The 13937-nt window shown below is 38.4% G+C and overlaps 1 protein-coding gene across 1 annotated transcript in view; it reads right to left on the reverse strand.

The window, feature by feature from the left end:
- PPP1R1B (protein phosphatase 1 regulatory inhibitor subunit 1B) overlaps nt 1–9572 on the reverse strand; it is a 1016738-nt gene extending 1007166 nt beyond the window's left edge. Inside the window, exon 1 of the mRNA XM_044055047.1 lies at nt 9384–9572. Within this exon, the coding sequence (XP_043910982.1) occupies nt 9384–9470 (87 nt within the window). The 5' untranslated portion in view covers nt 9471–9572. The remainder of the gene's footprint in view (nt 1–9383) is intronic.
- Between the last annotated feature and the right edge of the window lie 4365 nt (nt 9573–13937).

Here is a 13937-nt window from a genome sequence, read left to right on the forward strand (position 1 = left end):
CTTCTTATGAAACTTGCAGCACGCACACAAGACATGAAACATGCTGCCAGTTGCGTAAAGTATGCCACATGCATCCTATACACCCACAGTTTGGAAACACAGACTTGGCATTGTTTTATCCTGTCACTTCATAATTTGCTGAGCTTGTGATAAGACACACCCTTGTTTCTAATTTGTCTCTCAAAACAATGATTGTAAAGTGTGTGTGTGTGTGTGTGTGTGTGTGTGTGTGTGTGTGTGTGTGTGTGTGTGTGTGTGTGTGTGTGTGTGTGTGTGTGTGTGTGTGTGTGTGTGTGTGTGTGTGTGTGTGTGTGTGTGTGTGTGTGTGTGTGTGTGCATGTGTAAAACGCTGGGATCACAAAAGGATTGTAGTTAACTAAAACATGCTTGCAAGGGTGACGTCAGTTATTTCTGCTGCCCCCAAAAGATTGCTTGCATCTTTTACAGAGAATTTGAGGAGTGAAAAATGCACTGTATACTCTATGCTGCAAGACTGTCTGTGCTCAGCTTACGCAGATCATGCTACAGATTATGTCAAAGTGAGACTGCAGGACAGGCAGAGTCAGACAGATCAGACACCATTGATGTGATACAGTATAACTTTATCTAGACTTGATAAATGATTAGGTCTTCTTAAGTACAAGGACTTGTTTTCAAAGTTAATTTGGGAATGTTGCTTCAAAAAGTGACTTGCTTAGAATCAAGGTATATATTGTTAAAACCAAACCTGGTTCTACAGGACATACCTTGCTCATCAATCATTATCTGAACCACCCTGTAGCAGTTATAGCATAAATAGCCAAAGTGCTAACTTGTTGGGGGGGGTCATATTTAAATAGAGGGTACATTTTACAGTGCAAGACCCAAGTGCATACACATTCATAGTACTGTATAAGTGAACAGATCTTCCTGAACTGTCATGTTTTTATTGTCACATAAAATATATAACTTTGTTATTCTATTTCAGTCAATGACAGATGCATCTTATTATACTTTGACTTAATTCAAATGTCTGTAACACTTTTATTTTAAGCATCATTACTGATTTTACAGTAAAAATAAGCAGACTGATCATGAAGTGTTGCATAATAATAGCACCACTGAAAGAATATGGAACAATCTTACAAACTCTTAGAAAGGCAACAAATTAGGGTTTAGACAAGGCAGCTCACAGCTGAATAGATACAACTATCTAACAAATATATAGAGACTATATTCTGTAAAACAGTGACAGAAGGATATTTACATTGTTAAGCTTCATTCATTACAAGCAGTGAAGAGATTTTCAAAAAAGGAATGAATAAAAAATAACATGGTGGGGGATAGAGACATATTTTTATCTGTATTGCTTGTCATTGAATTCCTGGCTGGAAATAATACACAGCAATAAACCACTTTTAGACATGGATCCAAGTGACACAGGAAAGTTGAGTATTATGCACATGCGGGCTGTAGGCACCAAACCTATGACTAATGGGTCTCAGACATTACAACAAAATATTTAACCCTCTTAATAATGCTACTTCTTTCTTGTTCTATATCATTTTCACATGGTCCTAAGTCGCAGAGTATCATCTGTGCTGATTTTCCATCTGTGTAGGGATGATTTTATATGTGGAGCATTTAAAAGGGGCATTACATGTTTTCCTTAGTTTTTTAACAATATTGTTTGTATTCCTGGAAAAAAAACATTGTTCATGTTCTCATTTATGTTACAGACAACAACTACCCCAGTGGCATAGAAAAATAAAACTTTGAGTATGGCCCAGCAAATCTGAGTTCCATTAACAGCTCAGGAGGCTGACAGAGCAGCAGGTAGGGATGGGCATACGCATCCTCGGTGGGAGAGCATTCATTGATAATGCTCACTAAGGGGATGCATGGTCCATTGAGGAGAACTGCCCTCAAACATGGTCAATGAGTGAGGTGGATGGGGAAAAGGAAAATTGGTAGGGCATGTAGAAGAACCCCTCACAAGATGAAAACAACAGTCAAGTCCCTGTGATGCCCTTAGGACTGACCCTGGCAATTCTGGAGTAAGTCAGAGGGGGTGATAGGAGACTGTCTGGTAGACCAGGCATGGATGAGGAGCACTGGGGGGCAGGATGGTAAGAATGATGTGCAGAGGAAGTAGAAAAAGGTAAGCAATAAGAGATCCTTCATGCTTGCCCTACTGATAGCAACTGTTACAGTGGTACTGTCTATATTACATGGCAGTATATCTATGTCTGTAACTACCTAGAGATATCTGTCTACAGCACCATACACACACACACACACACATATATATATATATATATATATATATATATATATATATATATACTCATACAAACACATACACACACACACACGCACACATATATATATATATTTATATATACATATAAATATAAATATATATATATATATATATATATATATATACACACACACACACACACACACACACACACACATATATATATTTATATATACATATATATATATATATATATATATATATATATATATATATATATATATATACATACACACACACACACACACGTAAACACAAGAAATATATACACATATACATTTATATATGCACAGACAAACAAACACATTATATATACTTTTTATATATATATATATATATATATATATATATATACACACACACACACACACACACACACACACACACACACGTAACACACACAAAATATATATATATATATTTATACACACACTATACGCATAATGTAAACACAACATATATACACACACACACACACACATTACACACACACAATATATATATATATATATATATACATATACATATGTGTGTGTTTGTTACCTTCATATAGTCAAACAGTCACTTTGCTGAGTGAATGTTTTACATGGGAAATTTGTTAAAAGTACCTTTTCATTGAGTGCTGGAGTTATCCATTGGTGATAGGTGCACCTTGTGTAGGTAAGGTAAGTGCAGAGAAGGTTGAAAATTACAGTGTCTGAGTACATTGTGTAGTAGTAACATTACAGAAAAAGTTATTTCATGGTAAAGTGAAGGACTGGGGTTAGGGGCAGTGTTAGGCTGAGGGTTAACATGCATTAGAAAGGTAGGGCAGAGGGCCACTTAATTCCAGGAAAGCAACAATAATATTAGAAAAATGAGAAATGCAAATCTGACCCTAGACCTGGCTCTGTCTCCTAACTGTATATATCAACTCTGAGATTGCACAATCCCTAGGGGAAAGGGAATATTCCCTTACCAGAGGTGTGAATCTTACATACCTGCTGACCATATGTCTGTGGCGAATAAACAGTGTAGATCAAACAGCTGTTGGTGTTGTGTTCATTTAACTGGATGCCCAACACATGTACACATATACATAACTATATTGATATCTATATACATAGATAGCTATACATAGATATAGATATGTATAGAGGTTAGAATGAAGGAAAACTGATACTTCTTGAGCACTGAAGTTGCTGACTGAGCCTTCTTAAAATCAGGAAAAAAGAACCATGAACTGTAACCAATTTCATTTGAGACTTTGAACTAATCAAGCACTTATAACTTTTTTAGAAATTGATACTTCTTTATTAAAAAAATAAAAGACATTAAATCTATGAGCAGTGAGGACTTTTGCCCTTAACAGAGCTTCATCTGTTAAAGGCAAAAGCACTCATCGATTTAATATCTTTTATTTCTAGTAACGGCCGGAAGTTACATTTAAAAATCATGCGCATTTCCCGGATTTTATCTCATGAAAATGGGATTTCATTTTTTTAAACTGATAATCAATGTCCCTGGTCAAGGCTGAAGGTTTAATAATTAGTCTGTGTGGAATCTCTTTGCAAGACCACTCTGCACTTCTGTGGGGTGTTTTTCTTTTCCAGCTGTTGTGACTAAGACATTAGTATGTGTAAGGCCAAGGGATGCAAAGATATTGCCATCTGTATGAGATGGGAAAGTGAGGCTTATTTATTTGCTCCCTGCATAAATACCTATCAAAGAGTTGGGGGTTAGGGGAAGCATTCTACTGATCTGTTACAATCAGCAGCAATTCTCAAACAAATATGCATTGATTTTCCATAGGGAAGCACACTTGAATTCTGAACAACATTCATGTATCTAGGACCCGGTTATCTAGTTTCATATCCCATTTACAAATAACTGAAATGGCATTTATGACTAAATGTCATGTATACATATTTTCCTTGAATAAGGTTATATTTAACACTATAACTATTTGTTTTAGGGTTTTAAGTCATTTGACTTTGTACATGGGGAGTTCAGCAGACATAACTGAAAACATTGGCAGTGAGTCATTTTGCCAATGCAAGACTTGCTGATGCTTGTTATGGTGAAATTAATCCACAAAAAGAAAAACATTTTATATATATTTTTTTTTATAAAAGTTTTCTTTGAGAACTGTATCCTCTTCACCAGCTACTTTACATAATTAAGTTCAAGGTCAGTGTGTATCAGAGGGAAAAGGATGTTTTCCCATCATATCAGTCTCGAAAGGCTAGGTCAGTCACCTGCACACACACACACACACACACACACACACACACACACACACACACACACACACACACACACACACACACACAAGAAAACTATATTTTCATCATGGCAATATGGATAACATATTTTTATCCTTTTATATTAGCAAAAGCAGCATTCAGTCAGGAAAACAACCTTCACCAAGTTCTCTTCAGAAGTTATATTCATCGTATGCTGACTTCTTAGGGCATGAGAACTAATGAGATAAAAAGAAAAAGGTTGCTTATAGGTTTTTCATTTATCTGGCAGTACAACATTGTTTTACTTCCCATGCTCAAAAAAGACTTAATCACACAAGGTGTGTTTATGTATTAATATGTATGTATATGTCTTCACGCACACACACACACACACACACACACACACACACACACACACACACACACACACACACACACACACACACACACACACACACACACACACACACACGCATGCACGCATACATGCACACATATGTGCATTCACATATGCACGCTCCCACTCACATTAGTGAGGCACAAGGCTTGCTTGTCTGCATTCATGAATCTGTGACCCAGATGATAACTGCATACAACATACATCAAACTTCAGAACTAATTAATGACAGACACTGAACTAGTTTATGGAGACTATTCTGACAGTTCACCAAACCGAGTGTTATAATGTGTAAACGATTTACATCTAATGATTCTAAAGTTAGATTTCCTCATTCTCTGCTAATATACTATATGAATGAGCAAATTACTTATCCAGAGATCTTGAGTCATTCCTGAAATAAACAGTTCTTTAAAGTGACTAACAACAAATTTACAGCACATGGTTGGTAATCATGCAAACAAGTAAGATGTTAAGCATTAAATTCCAAATTAAATGCAAAAACGTTAACACTGTGCTGTGGTCATGTGGTGAAGAAATTCTTATGGAATAGCCTAGGCAGCATAGACATTTTCCCAGTCTTTGTTTTCTCTTTTTTCCTACAGATTGTGTATATGTGGGCTGATCAAAATTTTTGCACAACAATCCTGAGGACTGTCTGCGAATGTGTACCTCAGTATTACTAGAAGCCATGCACACTTTTATTAACAATGCTCACCATAATAATTTCTTTGTATCTACCATCTGCCTTGAAATCTACCTTCGCCCTTATATGGTGCTCCTCTCCTTACCAATATTTAGTCCTCTCTGAAATCCAAGCTTGGGACCTGCTAGAATAAAATAGCCAAGTTCACAACTAATAAAAAGTATTCCTCTCATCACTGTTCCACCTTACATTTACTGAACTGGCTTGAACTCCCATATTACCTCACATACAATTAACAACAGCACACAAAATTATCTTCAAACCATCAGAATGCCGAGCCTTTACTTCTGTACTTACTCACTACCACCCAAACAGGTCTCTCAGATCTGAGAACCAACTTCTCCTGAAAGCAGAAAAAAACAAACCTTTCAGCTGGTCAGATGCTCTACTCTTGTTCTATTGCCAAACAGTGAAACACCCTCCCATTACCAATAAGGGCTACCAGGAATGCTTCTTCTTTCAAAAAGTGTCTATGGAAACTCCTCTCCAGTCTATGGCACTGCACATGTGCCAGTCCTGCACCTCTAAAAACCTGATTCCACAGTTTATCACTACCATCCCCTAGAAAGACTCTTCTACCTACTAGTATGACTACACATAAAAATGTCACCTAGGCCTGCTATGTATAGTATTGTAATACCCACTTGATAACTATATTAATTTGATATGCTTGACATGTACTCCTATGTTTTATTTCAGATTAGATATGCTTGACAAGTACTCTCAAAACATATCTCCACAAGTTGTTAGTATGCTTACTACGTTACTAGAAGTTGTTACTGATATGCTTATCTTAGTGTATTTAACTATGACATCTGACCTGTGTAATTAACTGTACCTCTTACATTGTACTGTAAAGAATGTAGTTGTTAATGTCGACCTTTTACCTTTGTTTATTCAAATGAGACTCAACTTGTGTATTGAACTGTGTCTCTTCTATTGTATGTGCTTGTTAATGTAGAGCTTCTATTGTATGTGACTGTTAATGAGAAGCTTTTTGCCTCGGGCCTTCACTGAAAATGGGCTCACTTCGGCCCAGTGGACCATCCCAGTAAACAAATGAAAATAAATAAATAAATACATAATTTGTCCCTTCATTCTGTGCTGGAGTATAATCAGTGCCCTCTCTGAGTGGAATCCATTCATCTCTTGATCTCCTCTATTGAGTACAAAGTGCCATTTGACTGGTGTAGTGAGAGTCAAAACACCACCTCTTTTATCACTGTTTTACTTGTTAAATAAAATGTACACTACCTTAAAATGTTAGAGAACACACTGAATTCAAAACTGTATTTAATATAAGATGTTTCCTTATTTTTTTTAGTCTGCATTGATCTTAACTACATATAAATATATGCAACTTATTAACGATGCCGGCATACAAATTCATAGGTTTGTTCATAGTTTAGTACTAGGCTAACTGCCCTTGTAGGATTTTAAGCCTAGCCAATTACCCCATGTGAGAATCAAACCCTGTACCTTGTGTTTGTAATTCAAACACCTTAACCATTATGCCAACATCCTGGTCCCAGCCAATACAAGCTGTCTATGAATGAAGTACTTGTTAACGATATTGCATCTATTTCATGTTTTAAGTAGCCACATGACAGTGTTGCGATAATTTTGCTAACAAATTTTGTTTGTATCATGGAGAACTGATTGAGTAAGGAAGGTATGAAAAAGGTGTAAAACATCTGTATGGTTATATGGGTAGGCATTCATACGAAGCCAAATGAAACTGTCAAAATGAGATAATATAAGCTACCACTACAAAGAAATGCAAACCATTGCAATCTAAAAGATAGTGAGACTGTGATTAAAGGGAAATGTTATTAGGATAAATTAAAGGTTTTTGTCTCAGGCATTCATTGGAAAGTCAAACCCTTTGATTGCATGCATGCCTCTGATGATTGCAAGATGATAATGGCTTAGAGCAGGGCAAAGAAAAACAATTTGATGCAGATCCTGATATACAACTCAGTGCCAGCTTGACTTGAAAAGGAACAATAGCAAATGCACCAAACTACTACAGTTTCACAAAGACAAGGAAGAGAAAGGAATATTGCCTTTATAAAATGACACTGAGTTGGAGTCATATACCCTACTGATGGCTAAATACAGAAAAATTAATGTCATTCACAACTGTAATTTGCCATTGAATAATATTATGATATACCCATTAATAGTTTTGTAAATCTCAGAGTAATAAACAGTCTGCCATGGAATTTTTCTTGAAAAGTTGCTGGCTACTATTACAGTTACCTGATAGTTAAAGCTGACAGTATCTGGATTCAGGTTGCTCCAGACAGTTTCTTTTATGGCATGTCATGTTGGTACCGAAAGGTCTGGCACGTTCTCCAACTTAAGAAAAAAATGAATGGGAAGCACTTCCATATCTCATAAATGTATCATGGTGATGATCTCTAGATTAGTACTACCTGGTTATATTAACTGGCCACTGGTATAGCGATGAGATGAGGCAGGAATCTCTTGCCAGGAGATGGGTCTACTAGTATGGTATTAAATCTCTGGATTCCTCTAAGCAGGATGGGATGCATAACTTAATATTTTTTTCATATAATCCCTCTGCTGCAGAGACTTACATACAGGAAAGATATATTGCTTACTGAGCAAGCATTTACAGGTAAAGCAGAAACTGTACTGAAAAAGACATGGCAGGTCATTTGTTACAAAATGCATTGCCTGTTTTATTTCTTTATTTCTGTGAATCTGGATATTTTACTTAACCGTTATGTACACCACACACATTGGACAGAGAGGGGCAATAGGCATATTTTACACATTGCAAGTTTGTTGCATTTCAGTGGTTACATAATTAAAATACTGATCTGAAGATTTTATCCTCATGTAAAGTGACAACTGTGGTTTCAGTATGACTGTGCACAGTTAGACTTCTTCCATTTACAAAGGATCAAAAGTCAGCTATAGGGCTTAGCAGACTCTTAGGGACGCGTGACTGATATAAAAAATAATAATACAATTTAATGCTTACTTTTGTTACTGAAGGACAACTCTCAGAAGTCTTCCTTTTGAATTACTGGGGTGATGCAATACGCTTGTAGTGCAAGCTTTATGTAGAAGTCGGAAAACAGGTAAAGATTTTTAAGGACAACTCCTTAGGTAGGAAAAGGCAAGATATCAGTGCTGCTGTCTTGGAAGTGTGTGTGTGTGTGTGTGTGTGAGTGAGTGTGTGTGTGTGTGTGTGTGTGTGTGTGTTTGAATAGTGCGACTCCGCTAGTCAGTTTAGCAGGTGAAATGCATAAACAGATAAGAAGGAACAAATCTAGGACAAGCGCGACATTGTGTAAAACTGAAATAGATACTCTAGCAGCTCCTTAGTGTCACCCCATTCACCTCATAACAAAAGACAGACAGACCTGGAAAATAAAAGAATCGTCGGTGTTTTATAAAAGGAAAGTGAGCACAATGTTAAGCCACCCCCCTCCTCCAACATGCACTGCTCTTCTGTTCAGATGACTAAATAAAAGTGAAGTATTAAACACAAAGAATGACTGACCGAGTTTAATTAACAATCTCAATCGAAAATACGACATAGTAAAACTACTAATTTTTTTATTACGCAAGTTCTGTCTGCCCGGAACAACTGAATAAACAGGCTAATATTTAACGGGAATGGATTTTGCTAAGGGGGAAAGGGCAATAATGTTCTACCTCCCCTAAATAGCTCAAAAGATCAAGGCGCAGAATGTGGGTATTAAAATATCACCTTACCATTTCCACTGCTCTGGGATCCAGCTGACCAGGAGCAGCAGGCACTGGCACAGAGAACTGGATTTTCTTTCTGTCCTTAGAATCCATATTTCTCCCCTTGTAAGTTAGTCTCTGTTATTCTCCCTCACTCTTAGATCTCTGCACACATCTGGAAAAATGCTTCTCCTCTCGCCGTTCTTTCTCAAATCAGGCACTAGGAAAAAGTAAGGGGGCGGGATGCGGGGAGGGAGAGGGAGGTGGCAGCAGGCTTGGAATGACTTCATGGTCCTTGTGCTGCAAATGGATTTTAGGGGCTTCGTTTGGTCCCTTTCACTCCGAAGTGGACAACGCTAGAAAAGGCAAGGAGTTCGTGGCAGACAGCTGCTGCTAACTAGGTCAGGCCAAGTAAAATGGAAAGCTATCTTCTGCCCCCCCCCCCCCCCAACATTGCCTCCCACCACAGTTGTGGCACAGCCAGGGGGATCAGGCACCTCCGGATTAGGGGTGAAGATGGTTTGCTGATGCTGCTTCTGACAATCCTGAGACGTGCCTGGCATACCTCTCGTAGCAGCGATTTGAACTTGCCAGCCATGGAGACATTTGCAAGGGGCAGGGGGTCACAATATAGCCTTTCAAAAAGCGCCTTTCTTGATTACAGTGGGGGAGTAGTAATTCCTTGGTGAAGCAAAATAAAAGCATTTATTTAAAAAAAGCATTCTTAAAATGCACACCTTGAGGTGTAGATGTTTATTTATTCGTTTTGAGGAGAGAACTAACTGCGTTTATTTACTTTACTTGTCTCTTCACTAATATTGCTGGCGTTAAGATGAACTCATCACCTTACCGTTACCTACATTATGGCATCCTCCTTGCCTTATAGATATAGAGACTAGACTAGGCTACAGAAATAAAAGTGAAGCTCTAGCAACATGCAAAGGAATGCCTGATGCAAGACCTGCACTACAAACATTCCAGGGTTATTGCTAAATCAGTGTCACAACTATGGCTGCTAACGTGCTCTGGAACGTCCATGTCCCAGCGTCCGGAAAAGGCATGTGCCAGGTATGAACACCTGGCCAAGGAAAGTACTACTGCTGCTAATCCTCCTATTTAAGATTTCCACGATAATAAATTAACCCGTGGCAACAGATAGGCGGTTGTTATAATTTTTCGCAATACAAAGTCACAAACGTAAAGGAAAACTTAACTAGCAGGGATTTGTTTTTTACATACAATGATGACAGCAATTGCGGAGCATATTGACCACAGTGGTGTGTTACAAACACCTCGGTAACGCAGTTATCTCCTAAAGGCATACCTCTCACATGTACAGACTTTTGCAGAATGTCCAGATTTTTGTCTCATATCGTTAAAATGTCTGTTTTTCTAGCATATATCTGAGGATCGAAGTCACCAAATGACGACGACATACATTTGAGTTTCAAACTTCGTACCTTCAGAAAATCCATGCTGACACAGATCATGTTATTATAACTTTATAAGTTTATAAGAGCAATATTTAAAACCTGTGCCTATTTTTGGCCACTTGTCCCCCCGGACCCCCCCCCCCTTTATTTTTAGACTTCGTTCCTATTTCTTGAGCTAAGAGGTTGAGAGGAATGGTTAAACGTGTTACAAGGTACTGCAATTTGAATATCCCTCGAACAGCATCCCTTATGTTCACAGTTTCTCCCCTTCTTGAAACGCCTGCTGGACATGTAGTCCTCCAACATCTTGCTTTTATTTGTCCTCGTCAGCTCTGCTTCCACCGGGACTATCCTTCGTACTTTTATTCGTAACAGGTGCTTGGGGCAGGTGATACTTCGAGGTAGTGCGTTCCTATAATGTTTATGATTTAGTTGTTTCTTGACACCCACAAATACTAAATAATGTGAAAAACTTAGGAACCCATGCACTTCCTCTCCCACGCCACCGCACTCTCATCAACCAAAACAAAAAAAAACGTATGCCACTGATACTTTAATAGCAGTAACTAACTTGGCTGCAGCTAAATATGCACTTTCACTGCACTTACAAAGCGTCTGAAACTATTTCATAAGTTATCCATCCGCCCCAACATCACAGAACCCGTTACAGTTTTTATTTATTACCTGTCAGTCACCAAAATACACGCCTATTACCGGAAATCACTTCCTTGTACAAGTGTGCTGCTGTTTCAAGTAGTGTGAAAATGAAAGCCTGAAAGCGACATCGACGTCCTCTCCTCTTAGAGCAAGAAATCTGGGCAAAGCCAGAAAAATAGGGGGCAAAGGCCTGCAATTAATAGGGACAACTTTTAAATATTGCTCACACAAACTTAGAAAGTTTATAGAATAAAAGGTTTCGCGTTAACATGAAATTTCTGAAGAGTTTGTCTGTCGTTATTTTCTGCATTCAGCCCTCAATAATTAGCCAGTGATTAGCCAGAAAACCAGAATTTTATGAGGAAGGAACAGAACAAAATATAAGGTAAAAATCTGGACAGTTGACAGGTATGAGTCGACTTGCCATTCCTGGAAACACAATTTCGAGTCCCTGGCATACATCTCAAATGTTGCCATTGATTTTGCATAAAATCCCCACTCATGTATATGTGTGTTTGTGTGTGTTTCTGATTAGTGGCAGAGAATTATACACATCATCTTTCTTTTTGTTCAGGAAAATGCAAAAATGCATGCCAATACAAAATCTGTTGATCTATTAACTTTTTAAATGCTCTGTATTAATATTAAGAATCATGCTCCCGATTTTGAGGCTTAATCCTCTCTCCCCATTATTTTTGGCTTTGTCCAGAATTCTTGAGCAAAAATCGAAAGGCAATGTCCCTAGAGTTAGACTATTGCAATGAATGACAGAAGAGGTGCCGGAAGATGCTCATAGGTTCATACTAGGCTATCTGTCCTAGGGCATTTATAAGCCTAGCCAGAGTGTGTTTGGCTTTCGCCACCCATTTTAAATTAATTTTGCTATGCCCTTTTTCGAGGTTAGTATACTGTGCCTCTGTCTAACAGTGACACAGAAGTGATACCCGGGGTAAACCTACAATCTCCCATCCACTCATCAAGATTCCTCTTGAAGAGAGTCAATGAGGGACTCTGCCTAACCTGGACTGGGATTTTATTCCAGAGTGAAGGGAGCCTCTTGGTTATGAATCTGTCCTTCCAGCATGTCCTATTTATTTCAGTGCTGAGGTTCAAGTCTCTCGAGCGCGTAGCTCGATGGGATTTGGATTTTCTGAGGTGCAGCATGTCCATTAATTCCGGGTTGGACATGGCTTTATACGTCAGGCACAGATCGCCTCTGAGCAGGCGGTATGCCACTGAGTAGAGCTGGAGTTTCTTTAACCGGGCAGCATATGGCATCGGTTTGAGCCCTTTGATCTTCTTGGTGAGGTACTTTTGGGGTCTTTCCAGTTGCTGCAGGTGTCTGGTAAGGTACATCCCAAAAGGGGCATTGTACTCAATTATGGGCCTGATGAGGGATGAGTAAAGAGGCACGATGACCTCCCCTGATCTAGATGTGAATCCCTTCATGATTAGGTGGGCTATATAAAATGTTTTTCTAACCACTTTGGCCACATGGTTGTCAAATGAGAGATTGCTATCAACTTGGGTCCCCAGATCCCTAATTACTTTTTCTGTACTTAATGGATTACCACCTATGTGGTAATTTGTGGGCACGTTAATGTTATTATGTGCTGTCACTATATGGAGCTTTTCTCCCAGGGCCTCCACTAAAGATGGGTTCTCCCAGTCGGACTGTCCCAGTAAACGAATGTAAAATAAGTAAATAAATACTTAAAAAAAAAAAAATAAATCAAAAACTATATATATATATATATATATATATATATATATATATATATATATATATACATATATATATATATATATATTTAAAGGCTGGGGAGGGAGGTGGAGGTTCAGAATGGCATGTAGTGATCTAAAAAGGGCATTTTTTACTTTCTTCTTCTGCTGTTAACTGTGATAAAAGATGTATACATATGATATGTGTTGAATAGCTGCATATACGGCCAACTTTTGTTGCAGAAAGTCAGTACATACAGCTTACCTTGACTTGGCCAAGGCCTTTGACACAATTCCCACTCGGGCATCGTCAAAAAGCTAACACAACCTGGAGTAAATCCCTATCTCATCAGGTGGGCGGCCAAATGGCTCACCGACAGGACCCTCAAAGTTAAAATAGGCACCCCTCCACCTCTGATAGCAGACATATCACTAGTGGAGTTCCCCAGGGATCTGTCCTGGGACCCCTACTGTTTGGCATTTATTTCTTGGAGGTACAGGCAAAGACAAAAGGCATGTGGCTGACCAAGTTTGCCAACAACTGTAAGTTGGGTGCTGTCATTGACTCCCCAAATGATGTAAACATACTGCAAGAGGGTGTCACAGCAACTAATGACCGGTGCCAAAGTCATGGCCTCAAGCTAAATGCAAAAAAATGTATCATATCATTCGGCAAAAACACGATCCCTACTGATTACCACATTAATGGCAACCCCCTAAACACACAACCTGTGGTGAGAGACCTGGGCACTCAGGTTGATAACAACCT

Source organism: Protopterus annectens, chromosome 13.part0, assembly GCF_019279795.1.
Source record: "Protopterus annectens isolate FY-2018-M chromosome 13.part0, PAN1.0, whole genome shotgun sequence".
NCBI lineage: Eukaryota > Metazoa > Chordata > Ceratodontiformes > Protopteridae > Protopterus > Protopterus annectens.